The sequence below is a fragment of the Schistocerca americana genome, chromosome X (assembly GCF_021461395.2).
Source record: "Schistocerca americana isolate TAMUIC-IGC-003095 chromosome X, iqSchAmer2.1, whole genome shotgun sequence".
Lineage (NCBI taxonomy): Eukaryota > Metazoa > Arthropoda > Insecta > Orthoptera > Acrididae > Schistocerca > Schistocerca americana.
In genome coordinates, this window is record NC_060130.1 from 294,087,463 (window position 1) to 294,100,624 (window position 13,162).

Sequence of the window (13,162 nt, forward strand, 5' to 3'; positions counted from 1 at the left end):
CTCTTAACGAGTGATGTTTCGTGTAACAAGTGGTGTCCTTCGCATGGGGCAGGGGAAACGTTCAACAATATGAACAAATTTCACAGTTGGCACTCGCATATTGTAGTGTAATTAACTGTCGGAGATAAAGTTTATCTCGTGCGAAAAGTAAGATGCCCACCGTAAAGAGTTAGGTAACTTCATTATGTTGCCAGAAAATGTGTTTAATTTATTTAATTATGAATATTTTCTTTTATGATAAATAATGTATTCGTTTGAAATGTTAAATGTTGTATATTTATATGTATTTATTTATATGTATCTTCGGAGTTTATTAAGGTCAGTAGACCAAAGAACCCCCCATGAACCATGGACCTTGCCGTTGGTGGGGAGGCTTGCGTGCCTCAGCGATACAGATGGCCGTACCGTAGGTGCAACCACAACGGAGGGGTATCTGTTGAGAGGCCAGACAAACATGTGGTTCCTGAAGAGGGGCAGCAGCCTTTTCAGTAGTTGCAGGGGCAACAGTCTGGATGATTGACTGATCTGGCCTTGTAACATTAACCAAAACGGCCTTGCTGTGCTGGTACTGCGAACGGCTGAAACCAAGGGGAAACTAAAGCCGTAATTTTTCCCGAGGACATGCAGCTTTACTGTATAATTAAATGATGATGGCGTCCTCTTGGGTAAAATATTCCGGAGGTAAAATAGTCCCCCATTCGGATCTCCGGGCGGGGACTACTCAAGAGAACGTCATTATCAGGAGAAAGAAAACTGGCATTCTACGGATCGGAGCGTGGAATGTCAGATCCCTTAATCGGGCAGGTAGGTTAGAAAATTTAAAAAGGGAAATGGATAGTTTAAAGTTAGATATAGTGGGAATTCGTGAAGTTCGGTGGCAGGAGGAACAAGACTTTTGGTCAGGTGATTACAGGGTTATAAATACAAAATCAAATAGGGGTAATGCAGGAGTAGGTTTAATAATGAATAAAAAAATAGGAGTGCGGGTTAGCTACTACAAACAGCATAGTGAACGCATTGTTGTGGCCAAGATATACACAAAGCCCATGCCTACTACAGTAGTACAAGTTTATATGCCAACTGGCTCTGCAGATGATGAAGAAATAGATGAAATGTATGACGAGATAAAAGAAATTATTCAGGTAGTGAAGGGAAATGAAAATTTAATAGTCATGGGTGACTGGAATTCGTCAGTAGGAAAAGGGAGAGAAGGAAACATAGTAGGTGAATATGGATTGGGGGGAAGGAATGAGAGAGGAAGCCGCCTTGTAGAATTTTGCACAGAGCATAACTTAATCATAGCTAACACTTGGTTCAAGAATCATAAAAGAAGGTTGTATACCTGGAAGAATCCTGGAGATACTAAAAGGTATCAGATAGATTATATAATGGTAAGACAGAGATTTAGGAACCAGGTTTTAAATTGTAAGACATTTCCTGGGGCAGATGTGGATTCTGACCACAATCTATTGGTTATGAACTGCAGATTGAAACTGAAGAAACTGCAAAAAGGTGGGAATTTAAGGAGATGGGACCTGGATAAACTGAAAGAACCAGAGGTTGTACAGAGTTTCAGGGAGAGCATAAGGGAACAATTGACAGGAATGGGGGAAAGAAATACAGTAGAAGAAAAATGGGTAGCTCTGAGGGATGAAGTAGTGAAGGCAGCAGACGATCAAGTAGGTAAAAAGACGAGGGCTAATAGAAATCCTTGGGTAACAGAAGAAATATTGAATTTAATTGATGAAAGGAGAAAATATAAAAATGCAGTAAATGAAGCAGGCAAAAAGGAATACAAACGTCTCAAAAATGAGATCGACAGGAAGTGCAAAATGGCTAAGCAGGGATGGCTAGAGGACAAATGTAAGGATGTAGAGGCTTGTCTCACTAGGGGTAAGATAGATACTGCCTACAGGAAAATTAAAGAGACCTTTGGAGAGAAGAGAACCACTTGTATGAATATCAAGAGCTCTGAGGGCAACCCAGTTCTAAGCAAAGAAGGGAAGGCAGAAAGGTGGAAGGAGTATATAGAGGTTTTATACAAGGGCGATGTACTTGAGGACAATATTATGGAAATGGAAGAGGATGTAGATGAAGACGAAATGGGAGATAAGATACTGCGTGAAGAGTTTGACAGAGCACTGAAAGACCTGAGTCGAAACAAGTCCCCTGGAGTAGACAACATTCCATTAGAACTACTGATGGCCTCGGGAGAGCCAGTCATGACAAAACTATACCATCTGGTGAGCACGATGTATGAGACAGGCGAAATAGCCTCAGACTTCAAGAAGAATATAATAATTCCAATCCCAAAGAAAGCAGGTGTTGACAGATGTGAAAATTACCGAATTATCAGTTTAATAAGTCACAGCTGCAAAATACTAACGCGAGTTCTTTACAGACGAATGGAAAAACTGGTAGAAGCCGACCTCGGGGAAGATCAGCTTGGATTCTGTAGAAATGTTGGAACACGTGAGGCAACACTGACCTTACGACTTATCTTAGAAGAAAGATTAAGAAAAGGCAAACCTACCGTCTAGCATTTGTAGACTAGAGCGAAAGGCTATTTACAATTTGTACAGAAACCAGATGGCAGTTATAAGAGTCGAGGGGCATGAAAGGGAAGCAGTGGTTGGGAAAGAAGTGAGACAGGGTTGTAGCCTTTCCCCAATGTTATTCAATCTGTATATTGAGCAAGCAGTAAAGGAAACAAAAGAAAAATTCGGAGTAGGTATTAAAATTCATGGAGAAGAAACATAAACTTTGAGGTTCGCCGCTGACATTGTAATTCCGTCAGAGACAGCAAAGGACTTGGAAGAGCAGTTGAACAGAATGGACAGTGTCTTGAAAGGAGGGTATAAGATGAACATCAACAAAAGCAAAACGAGGATAATGGAATGTAGTCTAATTAAGTCGGGTAATGCTGAGGGAATTAGATTAGGAAATGAGACACTTAAAGTAGTAAAGGAGTTTTGCTATTTAGGGAGTAAAATAACTGATGATGGTCGAAGTAGAGAGGATATAAAATGTAGACTGGCAATGGCAAGGAAAGCGTTTCTGAAGAAGAGAAATTTGTTAACATCGAGTATAGATTTAAGTGTCAGGAAGTCGTTTCTGAAAGTATTTGTATGGAGTGTAGCCATGTATGGAAGTGAAACATGGACGATAACTAGTTTGGAGAAGAAGAGAATAGAAGCTTTCGAAATGTGGTGCTACAGAAGAATGCTGAAGATAAGGTGGGTAGATCACGTAACTAATGAGGAGGTATTGAATAGGATTGGGGAGAAGAGAAGTTTGTGGCACAACTTGACTAGAAGAAGGGATCGGTTGGTAGGACATGTTTTGCGGCATCGAGGGATCACAAATTTAGCATTGGAGGGCACCGTGGAGGGTAAAAATCGTAGAGAGAGACCAAGAGATGAATACACTAAGCAGATTCAGAAGGATGTAGGTTGCAGTAGGTACTGGGAGATGAAGAAGCTTGCACAGGATAGAGTAGCATGGAGAGCTGCATCAAACCAGTCTCAGGACTGAAGACCACAACAACAACAGACCAAAGAATCTGCAATGCAGGAATGTCTGCAACTTCCGGGCACATGTTGGCTTGCCCGCCACTTGTTTGTCGGGATTGGAGGGAGATGGACGTGTTTATGTGACCAGTACAGTATAATGCATTTAGCATATCAATGTTCACAGTGAAAATGTTGTAGTTACTAAACAAAAAGTACGAATAAATATAATTTTTAACTGAAAGTATTTCGGATCCGGTAGTGTTTATTTCAAACAAGAAGAAAACCCAGGCCATGCTTGTTGGAGTAATTATTTTTGCAGACAAAACTTCGAAAACCCCTAGACAAACGAGATCTGCAGTGTTTAATCTTTCAGCAGCTACTAGTAACTAAGTCTTGCTGAAATTGTGCTGGAACTACTCAGATTATTCTCAATTACAAACACGTGGTGCGAATGTGGTCCTACCACAATATACCGCGTAAGATTCCACAATCATTCAGTTATCAAGAAACAAGATAGGTAACAACCAGTCCCGACAAAGAAGTGGCGGGCAAGCCAACATGTGCCTGGAAGTTGCAGACATTCCTGCATTGCAGATTCTTTGGTCTACTGACCTTAATAAACTCCAAAGATACATATAAATAAATACATATAAATATAAAACATTTAACATTTCAAACAAATCCATTATTTATCATAAAAGAAAATATTCATAATTAAATAAATTAAACACATTTTCTGGCAACATAATGAAGTTACCTTAACTCTTTACGGCGGGCATCGTACTTTTCGCATGAGATAAACTTTATCTACGACAGTTAATTACATTACAATATGAACAATGTTTTTAGTATGTACTGTAGTCTCGGCTTAGCACTCTTTCTGGTAACATCTTAGTGCAGCTTGTGATCTCATATTTTTCTAAACTTGTGTTAAATTGTGTGCATGCGTGCGCGTGCATGCATGTGCATGCGCTCAAATTTTAATAACATTCATTGAAATGTCCCCTGAAGATAAAGCCGCAAGAATACGACCGTAAGAGAAAGAAAATGACCTTAGAAATGAAATGTGAAATTGTGGAAAAATGTGAACAAGGTGTGAGGGTTACTGACTTGATCCACAGATACAATCGGTTTATATCGACTATTTGCACTGTTCTCAAGAACAAAGACAAGATTAAGGAGAGAGATGCTTCCAAGGGGGTGACAGGAGTCATATTCTGGATGATGTCGAAAGGTTGATCCTTATATGGATAAATGAAAAGCAATTGCAAGGCAACACTATTAACGAGAACATCATTTGTGAGAAGGTTAGAATGATTTTCACCAATCTCGTTGAGATGATACTCATATCGTAAGTGGCCAGAGAAGTGTTTAAGGGAAGCTGTGAGCAATTAGAGAAGTTTAAGAGGAGAACTGATATCCCCAGCATTGTGAAGCATGGCATAGCAACCAGCTCCAACACAAAGGCAGCAGAGAACTTAATCAACAATTTCTAGATGCTCGTAGATTCTGTGGTTCTCTGCCACAAAAGGTTTTGAATTGTGATGAGATGGGTATGTTCTTGAAAAAGATGCTGAAGCATACCTTTATAACAGCAGAGAAAAATGCATTACCCAATCACAAGCCAATGAAAGACCATCTTACACTGCTATTCTGTGCCAACGTGAGCGGCGATTTGAAAATTAAACTGCTTTGCCTTTATCATTCAGAAACTCCATGAGCCTTCAAGAAGTATAAAGTCTAGAAGAGTAGTTTAAATGTGATGTGGAGGTCCAACAACAAGGCTTGGGTGACATGTGATCTGCCGGCCGAAGTGGCCGTGCGGTTAAAGGCGCTGCAGTCTGGAACCGCAACACCGCTGCGGTCGCAGGTTCGAATCCTGCCTCGGGCATGGATGTTTGTGATGTCCTTAGGTTAGTTAGGTTTAACTAGTTCTAAGTTCTAGGGGACTAATGACCTCAGCAGTTGAGTCCCATAGTGCTCAGAGCCATTTGAACCATTTGACATGTGATCTTTGCGATTGGGTCGGTGAAGTGTTTGGTCCTTCGGTGAAAAAATATTTGCTTGAGATGAATCTGCCACTCCATGTCTTCCTTGTTATGGACAACGCTCCTAACCATTCTCCAGGCCTACAAGTCCACCTCTTTGAAGAATTTAAATTCGTAGAGATCCAGTTTCTGCCTCCGAACACACCCCGTTACTCCAGCCTATGGATCAGCAGATTATTTCTAACTTCATGAAGCTGTGCACTAAATCACTCTTTGAGCATTGCTTAGAGTTGACTTAAGCTACCAATCTCACTCTCAGAGTTTGGAAAATATCACTTTAACATCGTTGCCTGCATTGAGATGATCAAAAAGACATTGAAGGGGGCTACTAAGAGAACACTCACTTCAGGTTGGAAGAAGCTTTGGCCGACTGCATTGTCAGTTGTGACTCTGAGGCGTTTGAGTGAGTGCCTGTGAAGTCTATAATCAATGAGATTGTGTCTTCGGCCAAGAGCATGGGACTAGAAGTGGATAATAATGATATCAATGAGCTTTTGGAATATCTCAGCCAAGAAATGACCACTGAAGTGCTTATTGAGTTGCAGTGGGCTTCACAGCAGGAAGTTATCGAGAGGAGTTTGGAGGAGGAGGAGGAGGAGGAGGAGTAGGCAGTAGGCAGTAACAGCAAAGCTGCACTCTTCTGGCACAAATAAGAGAAGTGCTGAAAGCATGGGAAATGTGTATAAGAAGTTTAAAACTTAACAGGAATTTCTTTGAAGAGAAGGAAGAAGACTAAGGAAAATCAAATGACTCTAGTGTGAACTACAAATTTGTGCTACTTTTCGGGAATTCCTTGCATCCTTCCATGAATAATGATTTAATAAAAGAATACTTGGTACCTATAGATTGATATTTGTGGCCACTTGAGGCAGAACAGTTTCATAATGTGCTGTTGTCAAACGTGACAATCATGGTCGCATATTGGATATGGTAGACAACATTCAGAATCAGCTAGGAGATACTTGTAAAAGTTTGCTGCATAGCCTGTAGTGGTCAGAGGAAGTGTAGAAATCAACAGGCATGGGCTAGCTAGCCATTTTTATCAGATTTGTAAACAGTGAACTTGACGTCAGAAGAGAGCACCTTGACTCACTAACAGTGAAGAACACAATACGTGGATGTGACGTTCTTAGCAGTGTTGAAGAAAGCATAGAAATTGTAAGTTTATCATGAAATTTATTATGGTTTCTGTGTCTACTGAAAGAACACCAGCCATGTTGGGAAATACATCAGGATTCCTAGTGCAATGGAATGAGAAAATGAAAAAAAATTTCAAGTAACCAATGAAATCAGAGACACTCACTGCATGAATCACCAGGAGAACTGATGTGCAAATCATGTCACATTGCAAAGAGTAATAAGTAATGGTGTCTGTACAGCTAATCATGTACAGAAGCATTGACTTAAACACCCCCAGTTTAAGAACTTTTTGAAGATATCAACAATCAGTACAGAAGTTTGCCTTATTACAGTGATGTGGCTTATTTGTCTTTTGATTGAAATAAATATGTTTATGGAAATTAGTAATGTTTTTGTGTATTCTTGAAGTGACAAAGCCATCATGGAAAACTGATACTTGTATTCCTTGCCAGTACAACCAGCCATTTGTTAGCTTCAGGGTAAGAATCTCTTGATAACACATTTCATTGACCGTACACATGCATTCAGCATAAAATTATTACTTTTGGAGAATCATTTGAACAAAGGAAATACAGTACACCTTACAAAATTATCTATGTGGAAGGAGTCTGGTATTAACAGAGACTTAGAACGCTATGCACCTACTGTATATAAATTTAAGGAAAAATTCCATTTTCATTTTAAGAATGTGACAATGACAGAGGGTGTTTTTTTTTCTCCTTGCCACATTCAGTGAATATTAATGACATTTGTGCTCATATGCAGTGTGAAGTAATTGATCTGCATTGCAATGGGGAATATAAAAACAAATTTAGTAACAAGAAAAAATGTCTTGGATCTCTACAAGCATTTCCCATGGGATTCATTTTCTTGTTTGCATAGGATGGGTGCAGGTGCAATAATAACGTTCCATGTACATATGTGACCAACTGTTTACAACAGTAAAGAAAAATAAAACACATTTGAGAAAATCATTATCAAACTAACATGAACTGAGTACTATGTCTGTAATACACCTGAATGCCTGTACCAAATATAGGAACTCTCGTAAAAGGTAAAAAGAGCAAGGTGATTGAGAGTTTATTAAAAATATTGTATTTTCTGAGGAAATAAAATGAGAAATATGTACCCACTTAATAATAAAATTATACGGCAGTTGTACGTTTTGTTTGTTTGTTTGTTTCTTTTGTAGCAATTAAATCTTATTTACAGAGAGACTTACATGTTTCTGTTTGAAAAATTTATTAACCTGAAAAACATGCAAGTCTGTCCTTATGCCTGCACTGTCTGTCTGCTTACAGAGCAAGTTGGTTGTGAAGCCCTGTGCTACAGGTGGCTTCATGTTACATTATTAGTGTGTGAAAGGCATCATCTTGTTACCTTGTAAATAGCACCAATTATCTAATGTGGAAATGTAGGGACATTACACACACACACACACACACACACACACACACACACATAAAAATGATCATCCCATTTTCCAAACCGTTGCAATATTAGTTGAAATACCAAATTTGTGTTTGAGATAAGTGTGCTCCAAGTACTGAGCCAATCTTTTTGATTTAATGATTCCGATGTTTCTCTTAGTGACTTGAGGTGAATGCCAGAAATGTTCCATAAACAAGGACTCAGCAAATGACTTCCCCCAAACCCTGTTCCATAGGAGTTATTTGAAAAATATGGTTATTTATAATGTCACGTACATGTTTCATTTGGGACTTTATATTACTTCCATGTTTCCATTTTTTTGCTCAAATCACCAACTGCTGTATAAATATTAGCTAATGTTAGATACAAACATAACAAATAGTATTAATTTCAGTATGAGAATGCAATTTCCTGTGAACACCTGTGTTGTGGTTTTAAAATTGTCTGTGAATAGTGCCTTATGAACACAAATGTCATGATGTTTGGGGACAGATAGATGATAATAGTCAGAATGACCTCATGCCACAGATTTTGGACACACGATTTCCGTATTCAAATAGAGAATGAGAGATTACTGTGCATAGAGTCAGCAACAGTAGCAGACAGAAAAGTTAGTGCTGATAACTGTATAAAATATATTCTTGTGAATGTGCCTTTAGTAAGCTTTTAGTTTGGTTAATATCTACTAGTATTAATCAATAGTTTTGTAAGTTCAGTCCTTAATTGCACCACCTTGTGTTTAGGGTAATGTGTTGTCAAGATTAGACTACAGAAATTTTTGGGATGATTGGAAGTGAAGGACATTTTCAGATGGGTAACTGACTAGGATTAAAGCAAACAATTTTATATCATTCAAATATCAGACTTTGCCATCATTTTATAAACTACCGGGTGGAAATACTACCATCAAAAGCAGTTGTTTGTTTCAGTCAGTACTATATCTTTGTGATTATTAAGTTACACTTCAAAGAAAATGCCAGACAGTGAACAATCAGTACATTTGTTATAAATATTCAACAGTGGTTCTGTTTGTTCTTGTATTTAGTTAAGCATTGTCTTCTGTGCTTGAATTTGGATTAGTGAGTGGAGAATTTCAACTCTTTTTCCAGCGTGACAGTTTGCAGGCATACAATGAAGCTACAGCAAGTTCTGCAGGGACACCACAGATTGTAATTGAACCACCTGGCATAGTGCCTGATGATAAAATGAAACCGAATGGTTCAGCTGTCATTGATGGCTCTGAAGAAGAGACAGGCACTAAATCTGGTATGTTCTATTATATCTATACATTGTTTCCATTTTGTGACAAATTCATTGACAGCTGCTATTACCTCATTTGTGACTTCCAGGATTCTGAGCTGCTTTATTTTGTTGCAGTTTTGGTATTGTGTATAATTTTTTTGTTTGCTGAAATTAACTTATTCTGTTGGTAACCAACAGCCTTATTTCCTGTTAATGAGAAAAGATGGTATGAGAATTTGCTCACATTGTATTCGTAGGGAATGTCTAACAACCATTAACAATGTAGATAGAGAGAGATTGCTACTTACCGTAAAGAGGACAAGTCAAGCTGCAGACAGGCACGATTAAGACACTCACATGTCACTTTTGGCCACAGCCTTCATCAGTAAAGAGAGACATGCACACAGCACACATGCACACACAAGCAAGCACACCTCACACGCCTGACCACCAGCTTCAGCATCGCAGCCCGGAGTGCCAACATTATTTGGAGTTTTGGTAGTTTGCCTGGATAAGCTTCAAACGTGAGAAGTGGACCTACTGCAGAACTTCACAAAACTATAATGTAGTACAGCCTATGATTGATTTTTCAATATGCACACAACACCTGCAAAATTATTGGCACATTATGCTACTTTCTGAAGTATCTTTCGTAACAGAAAAGCTATGATGGGTTTTTGATACACAACTATGAGTTACCAGTGTGTATGCATTGTGTACTAGACGCAAGATGAAACGGATAGTGCTGCAGCCACTTGTCACCAGATGTGCATTGAGCCCTGAGTGAAACTTTCAATCCTATTGTTCAGAAAATAGTATGTTAACCAGCTCAATATCTGGATGGTTAAAACTGTGTGCTGGACCGCAACTCGAACCTGAGACATCTGCCCCCTGTGAAAGGCATGTCATCATTGATAAGAGTTCATCATTATCATCCTATTGCTGAAACAAAAACCTACTGCTGTGAAGATTGACTTTAATGTTTTGGTAGTCTAGTTGTGTTTCACTGTTTGTTTCACCCCTGCCTGAAGTACTTCTCTTTATGTTTTTCAGTAGTTTGCCTAGTTTCATCATTAAAAATTCCTTTTCCCCTAATAATCAACCCTTATTAAAACTGTTTTAACGTGGAGTAGAGGTAACAGTTTTATCTGTCAATTCCATATTTCCCAAAACATTTACACAACAAATCACAACAAAAACAAAGCATTTTGGAGAGATCTTCAGTTCTGCACAGCAGTTAAACAGCATATTTTTGTAAGACATAAATGTAAATATGAAAACTATGAATTATTTAGGAATAAAGGAAACAGCTCACCGAAAGGCATAAGTGCTGTGTCATCGATAGATTCACAAACAAAAGGCACAGAGCTTTGTTGCTAGCTTTCGGAATCAACTTCCTTTTTCAAGCTGGTAGGAAAAACATGCACACACTCAATCAGATGCATGTGCCAGGCTCTGTCAATTGTGATCAGTTGACAGCTGGCTCTTTCCTGGCCCAAGGTGAGGTACTGGGGTGAGGTGGGGTGGTAGGGTGGGTTTGGGTGACAGGTAGAGAGAGACAGAAGGTGGGGTGGGAGTGGGAGTGGGAGTGGGAGTGGGCGTGGGCGTGGGCTAGTTAGGGGTGCAGGTAGAGTGGGCAGGTAGCAGACAGCTGGGCACATGATTTCGCTGACTAGGGTGTGAGATAGCAGCACATAACTAGCGGACATGAATTGGGCAGGGGTACTAGAACAGGTGTGTGTGTGTGTGTGTGTGTGTGTGTGTGTGTGTGTGAGGATATGGCATGGGAGATCTGTTTGTGTATTAAGTCTGGAGGATATTGCCTAAAGGCCTTCAGCATACTGGGCGAGGGAATTCTCATCACCGCAGATGCATCTGCCACAGGTGGCCGGGCCATATGGGAGGGATTTTTGGTGTAGAAGGGTGGCAGCTGTCAAAGAGCAGGTACTGTTGGTAGGTTTGATGTGGGCCAAAGGGTGGATGGAACAGTGTGAGAGGAGGAGATCGACAGCTAGGAAGGTGGCACGATGGATGGAGGAGGGCCAGGTGAAGTGGATGGGAGAGAAGTTGTTAAGATTGTGGAGGAATGAGGATAAGGTGTCCTGGCTGGGCGTGTTTTCTCCAGGAGCCCTATGAAGAGTTTAGGATAGGAGGATGTCATGCAAGTGTCCGTGGTTGTGCCATGAGTTTGTTTGTATGCCTTCCCTTCAAAGGTGAAGTAGTTATGGGTTAGGATGTAGTTGGTTAAGTGTACGAGGAATGAAGTGATGGGTCTGGAATCTGCAGGGCATTGGGAGAGGCAGTGTTCAATCATGGTAAGACCATGGGCATGAGGGATGTTGGTGTGTAAGGGGGTTGCATCAACAGTGATGAGTAAGGACCCGGGAGGTAAGGGTGTGGGAATAGTGGACAGCCGCTGCAGGAGGTGGTTTGTATCTTTAATGTGGTAGGCTAGGGTTTGGACAGTTGGTTGCAGACGTTGATGAGCAAGGGCTGAGATTCTTTCAGTGGTGACACTGTAACCAGCCACAATTGGGCACCCAGGATTGTTAAGTTTGTGGATTTTGGGGAGCATGTAGAAGATGGGTTTGTGGGCTGTTGTGGGGGTGAGTAGGGAAATGGATTCAGGGAAGAGGTTCTGGGAAAGGCCTAAGGATTTCAGCTAGGATTGATGGTCATGTTTGACTTCTGGGTTGGGGTCACTTTGGCAGAGCTTGTTGGTGGAGGTGTTGGACAACTGGCAGAGGCCCTCTGCCAGGTAGTCACTTCTGCTCATCACAAAGTTGGTGGAACCTTTGTCTGCTGGGAGGAGGATCAGATTAGGATCCATTTTTAGGTGATTAGGGAGGAGACTTTGGAAGGATGGTGAGGCCAGGTTGAAAGTTAGGAATTCCAGGTTGAAAGTTAGGAATTCCTGGAAGGCAACCAGGGGATGGTTAGGCAAGAGTGTGGGAGAGTCGCAGCTGGATTGTAGTATGAGTTTGGACAGGCAGGGTTCAATGTTAGAATTGGATTAGCTTTGATTGGTGTTTTGGTTTTGGATTTCGTGGAGTGTTGGTAGGGGTTCTGGAGGTTGTGGTGTGTTGAAAAGGTCAGCTAGGCAAGGTCTGTGTGTTAAGAAGAGTTGACATGGAGGAGCACTGTAAGTAGGATTGGGGTAGGATAGTGGTGCCCCAAGGCAGGAGTAAGATTTCAGCAGGATGGATAACTTGTGGATGTTCTGATTGGAATGTTCTTGTAGGTGTCAGGATTTCAATTTGGGTGATGAGGTGTAGGTAGTGGGGATTGCATAGTAACTGTATTTTGTGGAGGGAATGGAGGTGGTTCAGGGATGCCTGTGCCATGGAGAGAGGTTTTTGTAGTACCAGGTTTGTGAGGGAGGGGGACTAGTGGAATCTGAAAAGACAAAGCTCATTGTGGAAGAAGGGGTTGAATCCCGAAATAGGGATATATATGGTTAGGCCATGGGAGGTGGGGGATCTCATGGCCTAGGCAGCATTTTAGAAACTCCTATATGGGACAAAGTTTTGGTTAGGGATAGGGAAACTTTTCTGAACTGATGCAGATAAATAGAGCAGGGGTCCATTGCATTGGGTGGGAGGGGAGGGGGGATGGAAGGAAGAAGGTGTTGAAAATGGTTGGTAAAGGTTACAGGGGGAGTTGAGTAACAATGATGAGTGTAAGGAGAGTTTTGGGGAGAAGGGGTAGTATTGTGACTGAAGTATATCTGAGCGCACATGATATATTGTCAGGCGTGCAAAATAAATTCTTTTGCATGTGATCTGTCGT

At 40.6% G+C, this 13,162-nt stretch overlaps 1 protein-coding gene across 1 annotated transcript in view; it reads left to right on the forward strand.

Moving 5' to 3' along the window:
* Positions 1-13,162, forward strand: part of LOC124555131 (constitutive coactivator of PPAR-gamma-like protein 1 homolog) — a 217,321-nt gene that overhangs the window by 81,572 nt on the left and 122,587 nt on the right. Inside the window, exon 9 of the mRNA XM_047128943.1 lies at positions 9,241-9,397. Within this exon, the coding sequence (XP_046984899.1) occupies positions 9,241-9,397 (157 nt within the window). The remainder of the gene's footprint in view (positions 1-9,240; positions 9,398-13,162) is intronic.